At 40.1% G+C, this 14559-nt stretch overlaps 1 protein-coding gene across 1 annotated transcript in view; it reads right to left on the bottom strand.

Moving 5' to 3' along the window:
* The window catches only part of eif3ea (eukaryotic translation initiation factor 3, subunit E, a), a gene marked incomplete at its 3' end in the record, with an annotated part of 24243 nt that extends 13147 nt beyond the window's left edge, over nucleotides 1-11096 (bottom strand). Inside the window, 7 exon segments of the mRNA XM_035672974.1 lie at nucleotides 788-912; nucleotides 1275-1400; nucleotides 6127-6231; nucleotides 7263-7305; nucleotides 9290-9407; nucleotides 9645-9762; nucleotides 10962-11096. Coding sequence (XP_035528867.1) covers nucleotides 788-912; nucleotides 1275-1400; nucleotides 6127-6231; nucleotides 7263-7305; nucleotides 9290-9407; nucleotides 9645-9762; nucleotides 10962-11051 — 725 coding nt within the window.
* Nucleotides 11097-14559: the final 3463 nt, after the last annotated feature.

Raw genomic sequence — 14559 nt, 5'->3', positions numbered from 1 at the left:
ATATATATATATATATATCACACAACACATCAGAAATATATGTATATGTAAATGGTTACAATTTAACAACACCACCAGAAAAATACACAAAGCTGCTATGCAGTCTCTCAGAAGAATGACGTGGCAGCTTTTGGTTGACTTTACCAAAACATTAACTATGACGAACCACTATATGCCCATTTCCAGGCCTGTAAATTCCAGTGGAATGAAAAACATGACCCGAACTTTACTTTGTGATGCACCGCTGCTCGAGATAAAGCTACAGAAGTTCAAGAGTAACTACACGCTAATTTCAAAACAAAAAAAAAAGGGAGGGACAGGGGTGCCATATTTTTCATCAAAAGTGGCAAATTTTACTGAAAAGTTATTTCTTAGCATAGTTTGCAGCTATGCATTTCAATGTACCCTAATAGGCCAACAGATCCAAGGTTGACCTAAAGTTCAGAACTTAACCTCACCTGTTGTCCTTGTTTTTTGGAAATGTAGCTTGTCTTTACAACTACATCCTGGTATTCTCACAAATGTTTTGCAATTTCCTTGACATCAGCAAAAAAATAAATGAAGTACTATAAATGTTGGGTTGCACAGTAGCTTACCTGGTAGAGTGCACACCCCATGTAGATAGGTCCTTACCGCAGTGGTCCAGGTTTGATTCCAGCCTGTGGCCTTTTGCTGCATGTCATCCCACCCCCCGCCCCTCCCCCTTTCCTGTCTATCCTTACCTCTCCGATTAAAATAAAAAAGGCCTAAAAAGCCCAAATTAAAAAAATAAATAAACGTTACTTACTGTGGCTGATACAGAAAGAGCTCAATGATATTGTCTCTGCCCTTGGGGTGGTTGAAGAAGACAAAGAGAGACCAGTGAATAAGCCATGTCCTCTGCTGGAGAGACTGGAGGGGGGAGGTGACCGACTGGACAGGACAAAGATAGAAAGACAGGCAGGAGGGAAGAAAGGAAGGAAAGTGTAGAAGAAGCAGAGAAGAGACAAAAATAAATAAATAAAATATTAAATTATAAATACATTTTGCCACAGTTATCATCTCCACTTAAGAAAAAAAAAACAATTCAAGTATTCTTGCCCCCTGAGTGGCCATTAATCAAATACAGACAACTACTTCATACTCAAATCCAAGTTCTTAAGTAGTCAGATGAGCGCATGTGGGTAAGGAATAAAATGCCACAGCAGAGCTGTACTGAAAGTGAAATGTCAATATGAGAGTCTATGTAAGGGAATCTAAATGCTGTATCAAATTCTGAGAAGTGGGGTATTTACGTTGTTATCGATAGTCTCTCTCAGGCGGGTGAGGTCCTCCATGGCTGCCTCCCAGTTCTGCATCAGGATCTCAGAGGCCAGTTTGCCCCACAGAGAGTTCAGGGCATTCCTGTCTGTAGATGGGACCTTGGGAACAAACAAACATAGTGCACCGTTAAAAGTCGACAACATAACAACATACGAAACAGCAGTTTTTCCACATTACTTGACAGACCGAATTCTGATTAAGAGTCTCCTTATACAAGCTGGCGGACTGTTCAGTAACATCTGCATACACAGTGAGGCCAGGCTTGTCACTACTTGCTTGGCTTCAGTGGCACTGCTGCACAGTGCAGTCACTTTTCTTATTTATACTGGATAAATGGATTAAATTATGTCATCCTAAGGGAATGGAGCTTGACAGAAAAAGAGAAATGGATCATGAAAGACTGTTTAGCTTTTAATAAAACCAAATTTGCTGCACTTTTAGATACAACCACTGCATTGCAGTTGACCATACAGTTTGATACTTTCAGATTACCACATTAAGTATAGGGAAATTTGGAGCATGTGTATTACTATGCTGCCTGAACAGTTTGCTAAAACTAAAACACTTTGGCTGCAGTGGATTTTAATTGATTGGGTAATGCTGAAGCTTATTCAAATCTAATGGGGAATCAGCAGTGATGGACAATGCCTGCATCACTATGTGGGCGTAGTTACAGCAAGCATTTCAAGTACCGCTTGTCTTGTTAGCATTAAAGAGTATTCCAACAATGTAGTGCCATGGTACCATAAAGTTGAGGGACACACGAGACAAAAGAATTGCCAAAATAGCTGAAGTTGCCTGAGACATGACCACGATGCTAAAGTCTAGGGCTACAACAATAATAATTATTCCATAAATAACCCTTTTTTTTTTGCAGACTTTACTCCACTTGAGTCCTCAGAATGATAATTGCTATAATCTCCAGCCATTACCTTCAGTAACTCCGGACAACTCTGTCGTTATCACAAAGTAATTAGGCTGAAATATGAACTGATGCTAACAAGACATCTTTTGGAGGATAATCACTCTCAAAAACGTTGCACGCTACTGTTTCCGATTTCCAGAACAGACTAAAACAAACAAAAAACAATCAGGTAATGAAACACAGGTTGAGAATGCCTCTGAACCTCCACAAGGCAATCACTCTGTAGTGGACATTGGACTACACCCTAGGGCTCATGGGAAACTCTGCGCCACAGTAGTTCACGATAACACCAAACACCAGACGCAGTGACATGAGTCAAGCAGGAAGTCAGGGTGGGTGTCTGCTGAGCGGCCAGAGAAACCTAGATCCTAACCACACACCCCCGTGCACCGTCGGACAGCCGCTGAAGTGGACTGAGACATGACAGATGTACATGTAGAGGAAACACTAAAAAAAGAACAGGTTTCCGCTGGAACCCCACAAATTGGTACGATTATTTAGAAATGAATGGGGTTTTTTTTTACCTTACTTGGCAAAGACTGACTGATAACATTCCAACGAACAGCTCCAATATGAGACTGTGGCAGGTAAGGGGGACATATTTTGAAAATGTTCTGTCGTATTCGCCCAAAAGGAGAACACAGTAAAATGTTGTGTCCATCCATCCAGTCAGAGCAGCAGTTTCTTTGATCATAGAGCACGACTCGGGTCCATTATGAATGATTTTTTTTTTAAAGTGCAAAAGTCACAAGAAAGATCAGTATTGAGAGCGAGAGAGGAAAAAAAAAAATTGGCTCCAGTGCCGGTATAAAGGTCAGCATTTCATCTGTTGAAGTGTTTTGTTTTGTTTGTTATTTTTTTTCCCCTCTCTTGGAAGTCCCTGCCTGCTACGTTTGGCTGACCTCCAGGTCATTATGGCAGCTTTCTACACACACACACAGTCTGGCTTTCACTAGTGGCCACGCTAGAAAAGTTTCAATACCTGGGTTTTTCCAGCAGTTACCTTAAGTTTCCATTGGTTTGTGAAATGGGCACATTTTCGCTGACTGACCAGCAACAATAAATTTACTGTGCTGGGGATCCGTCGGGATACTCAATCTTTATTCTTAACATTCAATCCCTGCATTAAGTGATGATATGAATAAGTTGCTCTTTTCGGGCTAGGCCACACTGTAACAAGACCTGAGGCATGGATTTTGCAAGGCTGGCTTCCTTCGTTTAATTGACTGGGTTTCCCACGTTAAATGACTTTATGGAGCCTCACCTCTCCCATACGGGGGAGGGAGAGACAGAAGAGGGGCCTGTGAGGATGGGAGGTCCACAAAACACCAAAAAGAGGGGAGGAGGAGAGTGGTGTACACACTGCCGCTAATGAAATCCATTTCTACCTTCTCCCAGTCTAAAAAGCCTCTTGCATTGTCAAGAGTAAGCAAGAGATATCTAGTTACAGAGCCTGATCTGGCTGGAAGCTAAAATGAGGGGTCTAAAAATGTGAGGGGTAAAAAGAAGAAAAAACTGTGTTGGACTTCGAACAACATACCTCAATTAAAGCAATTTTGGTTTATTTAGACTGAGTTGAAAAGCCATAAACAACTGTTGTTGGGACAGTGGGACATATCCGTTGCAAGCTTTTGAAGACTTTTCTTAATGCAGTTCTTTGGTAGGGAGTGAAGTGGAAAGCTTGGGTGAATTACCCGTCATCTTGTCTCAGATGCAAGTCTTCCTACTACAGATTTGAGCAGATCAGTGCAAAGCCCATCAAAAGAAGTACCCAACTGCTTTAGGTTAGGAGGGTTGTTTGTAGCGAGGAGGGTTCATCAGTCCCTGCCAAGGTTTTGAGGAGGGGACACTCCAGCATAGTGAATGTGCATGACTAGCCAGAGCCACTGACATCCAAAAGACAAGAGGCAACGCAGTGCAGTATCAAATGCCAATTAGACTAGGAACAAAAGATGGTCTTAAAGTCTTTTACTCTAATGAATAGACAAAATGTTGATCTTATTCTTGCCCATTCTTTCAGGGCTGGCTTTGGCATGAGTCCTTGCTTTACCGCAAAGTTAAATGCTGAACCAAAGACAAACAAAAGCAGGAGGACAAGTGAGTGACACTTGGAAACCACTGGCTATGCAGGCTGGTTCCACTGGTCATTATAGGACATTCGGTTTAGTTGAACTTCCTCACACTTGATGAAAGATAACACCAAAAGGAGACAAAACCGAGACATGTTTCCACTGGAATTTTGCTATTTTTTTCCAGATTCCCTAAGTCAACAGGGGGGAAGCAATCTTGAAGATGCCTTGAAGACAGTTTCAAAGTAGATAACAACTGATGTCACCCAGGCACTGCTGCTTGCATAGCTAATAATGGAACTGCCTTGGACACAGGTCTCAAGCTCGTTGTTCATGCTTGAAAACTGCTGAGTCTCTAACTGAATCCTCATTACGTCATACAGGAGCACACAGCGCTTTAAAGAGGCTGGGAATGAGCCACGGGACAGCAGACCAACACCTGCTACAAACCTCGCTGGTTAATGCCATTTATTTCATTTTAAATGAATAGCATTAATTAATTTTAGTTCATTTTAAACACAGTTTATCATATTAGTGTTGTTCAAAATATGGAATAAACTTCCAACTTCACAAAAACAACTCTAGGACTTAATACAATGGATGACGCATTACTTATAGATCAACTCAATACAACAAACAAACTTGCTCCCTTCGCTTCATGCCTTTCCTCCTCCACTTAACCATGCAGTGTTTTTGCAAATATCCAAGTAATAAAAAGTGCGTCACCTGAAACTATTATCACGGACAAGGCTCACGTGTTCAAGAAAAAAAAAAAAGCTCTAAAACTCTAAAAAGAATGCATGGCACCTTTCATGCACTTCATAACTCTACAGTGACCCAAGCTCAGTTTTTGACTAAAGTCACTGCAAAGCCACTTCAAGTCCTATGAGAGGCCGCAGTCCTTGCAGTCGAGCTGCACCTAGCCCATTCACTGCCTGGTTCATCTTTCACTCATTTCTGAGGGCAAAGGGAGAAAAACCACAAATGCCAGAACCCAGGCAACAAGTCTTTGTTTATAGAGGAAATAGCCAGTGTGCATGTGCACTAACAAGAATACTGCCAGTACTCTGTGAACTGTAATTATATCCCTCTGCAAAACATTTGTTGGCATCATTCGATCTTAAACAATATTTATCTTCAATTATTTCATTAAATTCTTTGTGTCTTGTCTTCCTTCCAGCTAATCATTGTAAATTCAGGAAAGAAAGAGCAGGTTGATGAAGACAGCCTTTGATAAGAACATTTCATACCCCCCTCCCCCGCATTATATGTGTACAGCCTCCCTGGAAAAGCTTGCAAAATGTGTGTAACCCTCTTAATGCTAACTAAGAGATGCCTTGCATAACTTAAACACAGCATGAGCTCAGAAGTCGTGACAAGGGACTCTCTGGCCACAGCACTCAAATCAATAAGCTGTCTACGAGGCCTGCCCCGTGAGAAGACTACAGACAGATTATGCAGTCCGCCACTGATCACTTGGCCCCATAAAAGATCCTACTCAAGTCTTAGAGCAGCAGTCTCCTCCTAATACAAAAGACGTGCAGGGAATTGAAGAGGCAATGACGTAAGCTTTTCACATTCAATTACTTCTAAGTGTTCTTTTCCTCTCCTATACAAGCATTGGCCTTTTGAAGAATTAAAGCAATCTGGCAAACATAATGTGATGTTCAATTTTAATATGTCAGAGAAATGCCTTAAGCCAGTATATAAATGAGGATAGTAAAATACTACAGACACTCTGTTAAGTGAGGTAAGGTGTACAGTTATCAGCAAACGTCACTATTAATGTTAACTGGTGTTGAATGTCATTGACAAGGGCTGAAAACTTACCAAGACACGGAAGAAGTAGAGGTATTCTGCAGCGCCAGAGTAGTTTCCACACTCGTACTGGAACTTGGCATATCTGTACAGCGTGTCCAAGTACTCCTGACGAAACTTCAAGAGAAACATGAGAGTATCAATATCACTAACAAAGAAAATGTGAATCGTTGTCAGACCAAGTCAAACAATACTTGGGCATGTTTTCAAATCAAACATTGTGCTTGCTCTGTAATTGTATCCAGCTGTGGTGCCAAAGGAAATCCCAGTTGTGTGTCATACCTATTGGCGTTTAAGGTGAAGGCATTGTGATCATCAAAATGTTACTTCTTCAAACATCTGGACTACACCAAATGCATTTTAAAAATCACCACAACTAACTTGCATCTAACTTTAATGTTGTATTTATTTGTAGCGGTAACAAGCTTTTTCTTGCTGTGGCGGCGCCAGTGCTAAATGAACACAGAGTAAACACTGCTATATCATATCAGTGGTATTGTGCCGTGAATATACGCAAGAGAATATTTAACTTCTGTGACAAATCTGCCAAGAAGTGGTCATGTGAACTAAATTAGAAATACGTATGTATATATATGGGCTATCATTTCAAGCCTACTTGTCTTCCTATATTTAAGTGTCCTTCCTGTTGTCCAGTATCGCACAGCAGTGTGCACTGACGTCAGGCCGTTCACCAAGGTTCAGTATAACTGTGACGGGCAGTGTGTGCTCCGGGCCGCCCAAGCCTTTCCCACAGCATGCTGAGGGGCCGTGAGTCCGGGCTGTGTGGAGGTGCACTGAGGACAGCATGCAGGTCAGCGGGATACCGGAGTGGGAGGGGACCGATGGAGGGGAGGGTAAGAAGCCAAACATCACGGTAAATATAGAACCTCCGGCATTCTTGCGGCTCTATCCACGAGTCCAGAGCTACTCCGTTTATTCTTAACAATTCACCACAGAATGTAAATGTCCGCAGAATTTGTGCAAGCCATACAAACCCCGAAAATGAGTTAAGGGTTTTGGGAAGTAATTCTGCATTTCCCTGCTCGGCCTGCCCCTCCCACTTCGCCCCTAAAACAACCATGGGTTCACACAAGAGCCATGGGAAATGCAGTGAAGAAGTGAGATGTCAGCAGATCAGGCCAACTTACGTTATGTTTTTCTGCCAAATAGTCAAAGAGCATTCGTCCATCCCTGCAAAAAAAAAAAAAGCAAGAGAGTTACTGTAGTTAGAGGTCATTTAACTTGAGGTGCCGTTTGGCTGACATACTGAGTGTCATTCAGGTATATTTTTCCACTTCTGGTCTAAATCAAGAGCTGTACATAAATGAAGACCATTTCACTTTTAAAACAGTGTGATGGGCTGTTTATTACATTTGGTTTGGCTACTACAAATCTATGCTAGCCATGTCTAACAAATTATGTCTGGTGAGGAAAGTGCCTTTGAGTCTCTATGGCTTTGTCAAAATAAAGGAATGCACTGGCTCTTTTAAACGGTTGTATCCCAACTGCATTTTACAACTTTGCCTGTAACCTAAAATCTTGGTATTTATGTGGACACCACATCGAAACTATGTGTGTTTTTTGGGTATGTTCACTCCTATAATGTGAATGAATTAGTGTGCATTTGCTGGCACATGTGTGCTGTGTGTTAAGTGAATCTCATTGAGGCTTCACTGCTTCAGGACAGCTCGTCTCTGCTGATGGTCTTTATAAGCTCCCTGGTGAATTCCCTGTAGTGTGGAATGTCAGACTGCTATGCATTATGGGAACACAGATCCTGATCATTTATCTTAACCATTGCCATCCAAGTCAGTACAAAAATGCTTTTTTTAAAAACGTCAAATAACACTGCAGATGTATCCCTAAAGAATATTACCCGCACAATGTCTGTCCTAACAGCGATACAGAATACCTTATATTTTGCTTTGTACTTGTTATGAGATTTAGATGATCATCGGCTGCTGACATGTCCAACAAGTGGCGACTGTTCAGGAAAATGTCTGCACCGCATTACTGCCACCTTCTGCACTGAAAAGTCAAGGAGCCATCTGCAGCATGTTGACTCAAAAACCCCAAAGTGATTTGAGCTGCTTTAACCGAGTCCAAACAAATGAGCAGATAAATCATAGTTCATCCTGAAGGTGGTAGGCCTAATAATGACTGTTTAGAAATATGGTACTAACATGATGCTCCATGGGCTTGGTTTCTGGCTTCAGTAGTTGTCCAAATAAAGCCTACTAAGGCATAGAGGCCTATTAGCCAACTGCTCAATAAAAATACTAAGAGACCAATAGGTTCTATTACCCTGTAAAATGCTTTATGGATCTGTGTGTAATAACCCCAACGTACAGGGCATTGGGCTTCAATTATCAACCCATGTCATATTTCCAGCACTGGATGATCCTCTAATCCAGAAATGTCAAAAACCAGCAACTGCATCAAGCATTATTTAGGCCATAATGGTGGAATAAAACTGTTGCATGTCCCTTTGGCTTCAGACTGAATTCCTCATTGATCCCAGATGAGTTTCCTATTGTTTTACAAATCCAATGGTATGAAGAAAAAAATTGTATAACTTAAGACAGACACACGATTTCTCATCCAAAAGGAAGATTTCCTCCTTACTCCACACTGACAGCAAACTGACAATGACATGTGCTAAGTCAGCGTTGCTATTATCAGGCTTCAGATCTCACATTTGCAGTTCCTACAAATCTGTCTTAAATAAACAAATGTCTACAGCCCAACTGAAAAATATAATAAAAAGAGTACAAATTGAAAATAGATGAAAATGCTTTTGTTTAACTGCACACACTCGCCAAGAAACAAAGGAAAGGATCAAGACTCAATATGACCAAACTATTTTAATCACTCTAGACAACAAAACAGTCTTAATAAAGTTAACCACATAATCTTGCATCTGCCTTTTTGTTTCCGTCTTTGCTGACTGAGAAGCCTAAATACATGTTTCATTCAAAATGCAGTTCCATGGACTCTACAGTATCCCTCGGCGATGCTGCTGTGCCGTCTCCTGTTTCAAATAACAGGTTTTACCAGCAATACATTTCAACACCCCACCAAGGCGAATCATTTATTGCATAAAACCAGTTTTAGGGCAATAATAAAAATAAAGAGGAAAGATACTACCGTTGAAGAAACAAATAACAGACTTTACCTGGTGGACTGCATCTGCCTGGTTGTCTCCGGGTCCTCAAACATTTTCACAATGGGCTCTGTCTCTGACTGCAGCTGCTTTAGCTGGGCCACAACCTCGGTCCTCTTTTCCCTCAGAGCTGACACAGGGGCGATAAAGAAAGCCATTAGCTACAGCAGCACCACAAACCAACACGTACATGGTCCGTGGCACACTTTTTAAAGTGCTGTAAAACAAAGTGTGTTGCTAAATTAATTCTGAATGGCGTGAGTGGTGTGGCACAGTAATCCTGTACGGTTTCGTTCTTGATTTTGTGTGTGTTATTGCTGGAGATATGGGACTGAAGAGTGTGTATCCACCAAGCACCGACACTTACTGTGGGGAATTTCCTTTTCAGGAAAAAGGCTTCTGTGCACATCCATGGCGAAGTCCACCATGTTTGTGTCACTGAGGAGGTCCAGTTTTCCATTAAGCAGCTCCTGCTCATTGTAGATCTACAAAACAGAGCCAATAATAGAGAACAGAGGTAAGGGGGGTGTTTCTGTTTAACACTGTTATCTAACCACGAGGTTCTGACAGGGTTACAAAGATGGATACATTATGTTTCCAATTTATTAATTACTACAAGGCACATGTATTAACTGGATAGTGAGTTTGGCCTACTTTATTTCCCCATTCATACCCCCCCAACCCCCCTTCGGGTGTGTTACAGTATTCTTACTGAACAAGATAAAATGGCATGGCGGCTTTTGTTAGTGGTACTATAACGTTGAGCTAAAGTTATGCTTCAAATGACCGTGAAATAGTTACAGTTACATACAGCTGGGAAATCAGCTAACGTTCATGTTAGCTTTCTAATGTATCATGTTTAATTGAACCGACAGGTTAGCTAATGCCACGCTACTTTCAGCGAACCCGGCGGCTGTCTGCCCTAATAGCTGTGTTGCGTGTTGTGAACATTGTTAATATTTTATCCAGCTGTTAACTTTAGGCGACACTTCCCAACGGTTGCCTAAATACTGGAGTCCAATCTTTGTGGTTATTATTGTGAATGAAGTACTTTTGTTAGCTTCCAAGGGTTAGCATCGCCTGAGAGAGCTCGGTTATTACTGTTTCATTGCCCGGTATTTCTCCGCCGGGCGGCAACATCGCTGCCCAGCAGAACGCTAACGTACAGGGAAGCACCGCCCAACCACTGTACACGCCACTACTAAGAGTGACGGAAACGAGCACTCCTACAACTGGCTGGATCTGAAACAGCGCGTGGCTGCCTTAACCAGTGTAAAGCTACTCACAATCAAACCCGGGACTTCCGATTGTTTCCTTTCAAATGTACAAGTCCACTGAAAATATTTAGGTTATCATGATACCCTGCGCAATAATTCATAGCTCACTTTTCAGTAATGTTTGATTATATATTTGCTAGATACATTAGATCAATTTATTCTGTGGTATTCTCACCAACAGTTTACCGTTTTAGACAAAGGTGATAGGGTTTTCCGCTTTTATTTTGAAAGCAGAAACCTGCGTTTCCGGCTCCACTCCGGTTAAATCTAGTAACTTTACACAGCTACAGAAAATGTGGCCAACTCCTTAGTGTAAATGGCTTTTAAGACCGTTCAAACGCCGTATATAGTTTCTTAAAATAACAAAAACATGTACCGAAGTGTTTATATGTCAATATAGTCCGTACCTCTTTTACAGACAGGAACTCCAGTAGAGGAAAAACGAGATGACGGTCTAAAAAGTGGGCAATTTTGGTGGTGAGGTCGTATTCCGCCATCTTTGCTCCGGGGGAAAGGAAGTGGAAGCACGTTTCAGCCCTGTACAGAGGGGCGGACCAATCAGCGACATCCCAGCATCCTCTATTAGAAATATATGAAGAGCACTTGATTTGTGATGCTGATGTTACAGGGTCCAAATTGTCTACTAATAGAATTATATATACAATATTAACTAATTATACGAGATAGATAGATAGATAGATAGATACGGATAGATAGATAGATAGATAGATAGATAGATACGATAGATAGTAGTTAAGAATAATAGACTAAGGAAAACTTGTTTTACTGTATTATTATTTAATTTGGTTACTGAACTGTTCTTGCCTCATTTTGCCCCTGTTTCCTTTTAATTAATTTATTTCTGATATGCAGGAATTCTTATTCTATTAAGTTTTGTTATTGTTTGCTCAGTCTTCTTCAATGGCAAATTTCCAGTCGTGCTTTTAGAGTGTGTAATACTCAATAATTTTATTGATTTATTATTATTATTTATTTTGCAGTTGTTTATGAATATGGTTAACATGGTTTTGTAAGGTCTATATAGAATATATTATGTATTTCATTTGTTACTATGGCAGTTAATGTTCCCTGTTGTGAAGAAAGGGACTTGAGTTTCACTAACATTTTTACCCTCTTATTCTTGCTCATGTATGGAAATGTGTCTTTTTTTTCTACTTCATTGGTTTCTCAGAAAGAAGTATGACTGTGACTTGTAAACCTTTCAAAATTCCCATAATTTCCTTGTGGTGTTGATACAGTGAAACATTTCATTTATAAAGAGGGATCCAAGTGAATGTTTTGTTGAATTTGAAAACATAGGCTTTCCTCCAGACACCACCAATATTTCTCCTAAAAGCCTGTGAGTGACTGTGTATGACTTCTTCATGGGACCAAAACCATTAGAGGGCAAATATAGACGCGATGAACCCCCACGCATGAGAAAATAACCAGATCATTTCCAATCATTTTGACTTTTCCAAACGGTTAGAATGTCTTCACTGTGTATCTGAGCCATCCTCCTTTCTCCTCCTCCTCCTCCTCCTCCTTCTCAGCAGCTGCCTCGTAAAGGTGCCCATGTGTTGACCATACCCGGCCCACAGCCAATATCAGCTACTAAATGGCCCATCTCTAATAGGTTTGACTAGTACCTTGTTTTCTTGACAACCACACGGCACTGTCTTGTATCCTCACACAATTCTTCCCTTGTTACCACTGGGCCCTCTCTCTCTACTCCCCTCCCACTTCTCCCTGCCGCCTGACGGCAGGTAGAAATGAGTCATAAACAGACACCACTCACCATGGCCAGTTGCTTTTTTACTGGGTGCTTCTGACACAGCCAGCTCTGGCTCAATGGCAGCTCACTTAAAGTAAAGAAAAAAAAGAGAAAGCGCAGCTTTTAGTCTGCTGAAACCTCCTTTGTGTCTTAATTTCAGGAAAGGTCTTGCAGTAAAAATAGTCACCACCATACAATCATTTGGTCAGTTTGGCAACTATCATTTGGGAATTTGTCTCTATTAGATCATGCAGTGATTTAATTTAAATAATTAAAAGCTCCAGCCAGTTTGGCTGCTCTAAGTGGGCTATGTAAGGTCACAATACCATTCTTTGTTACTTTTTTTTTTTACTACAGTTTTCACCAATGTGAGCAGTCATATGCATTTCTTTATGTTTTCTTGCTGTGTGCGTATAGTATTATTCATTCACTTGTGCATTCCTGCTCAGTATTTTCAGTATTCAAATTATTGATCTTATTTCTGTGTGTTAATTGTAATATTTAATGTTTAAAACTAATATTTTCCTCCAGGAACCACACTTATATATAGTATGTGTCTTATTTTTCTTGACAAAGTAAAGGCAAAAAAGGAGGGAGATACTGTCTTTTTCTTTTGGCTGAATTGGGTCTAACACATAAAGGTGCACTTTGCCACAGTTATGTCTCTGTGTAAAGGTTTTATTAATGTGTATATTGGTGGTGCACATTAGAAGTTCCAATAAGATACTATATATAAGAATAAGAGATGCTTGATAAATTGAGTAATTTCAATTTCCATTTTAAAATTTAAAAATGTAATGCAAAAAACATCTGAATCATAACATTTCGATTTAAACATTGAATGTTATACTGTGAGGAAATACAGCTGCGAAGGAATTTAAGTCACTCATCTAAAACGTGTAAAATCATTTTCCTATCGTATCATATATGGTGATAAAAAAAATGGGATGTGGTGTGAAAAAGGCCATTTTGCCCTTCCCTGCTAAAGATATAATAAGGTTATGTTATATACAGTACTTAGTTATTAAGGTTTACCATGTTAACAGGCACATGTTTAGTTGTACCAACACTGTTAGTCCAGAAGAGGGTTCAAATAAGGAATCTATAACCCTGGGGAGGGCCTATGTTTTTGTAAGTGAAATGTATGGTTCAACCCCTCTCCTCAATAATTTTCATACAGTCCCTTACCAAGCAGAAAAAACCTCTCTGTGTCCTTCCAACCTTACTTTAGTGCAAAATGATCATAACCCAATAATTGTTCCTTCATGTAACATTAACACATGCACTATATTGTCCGTTTTCAATGTAATGTGAGTTGTGTGCTTGCATTTTATGTGCAGGCAATAATACTTGTTATTACACAATATTGAATTAGGAAGCAGCGGGAAAGATCTTCACTGGTCCAGGCAAAGCCAATAAGCATTCTCAGATAGGTTAAACACCACAAGCTAAATCCAAAATGACAAGAAATCATGTATTTTAAACACTGATATAAGGGCCAAATTGCTTTGGTTTCTCTTGTTTCAACCAGCCAATCTTCATTTTTGAAAAAAAAGGTGCTTGGGAGGTATTTTGGAAAAACATGCAGGGGAATTCTCTCTCCTTTCTTCAGTTTTCTTTCCTGACGCCACACTAATGTTATTTTGCTGATAACATGCTGAAATCAAAAACATGTTAAATCCAGACTTTCTTTGAATATTCACTGTGCAAAGACTTCTTCCTTTACAGAATCTATTTAGTTCATGTTTGTGTTTAAAACTAACCCTTGATCAGTTTGTACATTTGCTGAAGTTTCAGATGGAGCATATTGAAATTCACAAATCCTAGAGAAATGATTATCATAAACCAAACTAAAAGTAACAACTGTTTAAAGGGATAGTTTGACATTTTGGGAAACTGATTTAAATGTATTCATTCAATTCATTTATTCTTGCTGATAGTTGGGTGAGAAGATTGATACCACTCTACGGTTAATATGAAGCTGGAGCCAGCAGAAGGTTCATTTAGCTTAAAAACGGGAAACAAGTAAAACAGCTAGCATCGTTTTTATACTACGGTATAAAAATGGAAGTGTAAAAACGTCAAGTTGCAGTTTTACAAGGGGTTATACAAGAATATTTGTTGGCCTTGATAATGGACATGGTATTGTAATCCTATGGCAGCTTTCTTAACCTAAATGCTTTTCTACACTGCAAGCTGCACAGATTCCATTTGTTTTACAAAGACTATAA

The sequence above is a fragment of the Morone saxatilis genome, unplaced genomic scaffold (assembly GCF_004916995.1).
Source record: "Morone saxatilis isolate NCDOM2014 unplaced genomic scaffold, NCSU_SB_2.0 Contig24, whole genome shotgun sequence".
Classification (NCBI taxonomy): domain Eukaryota; kingdom Metazoa; phylum Chordata; class Actinopteri; family Moronidae; genus Morone; species Morone saxatilis.
Note: the sequence above shows the minus strand (reverse complement) of the source record. Positions and strands in the feature narration are given on the sequence as shown.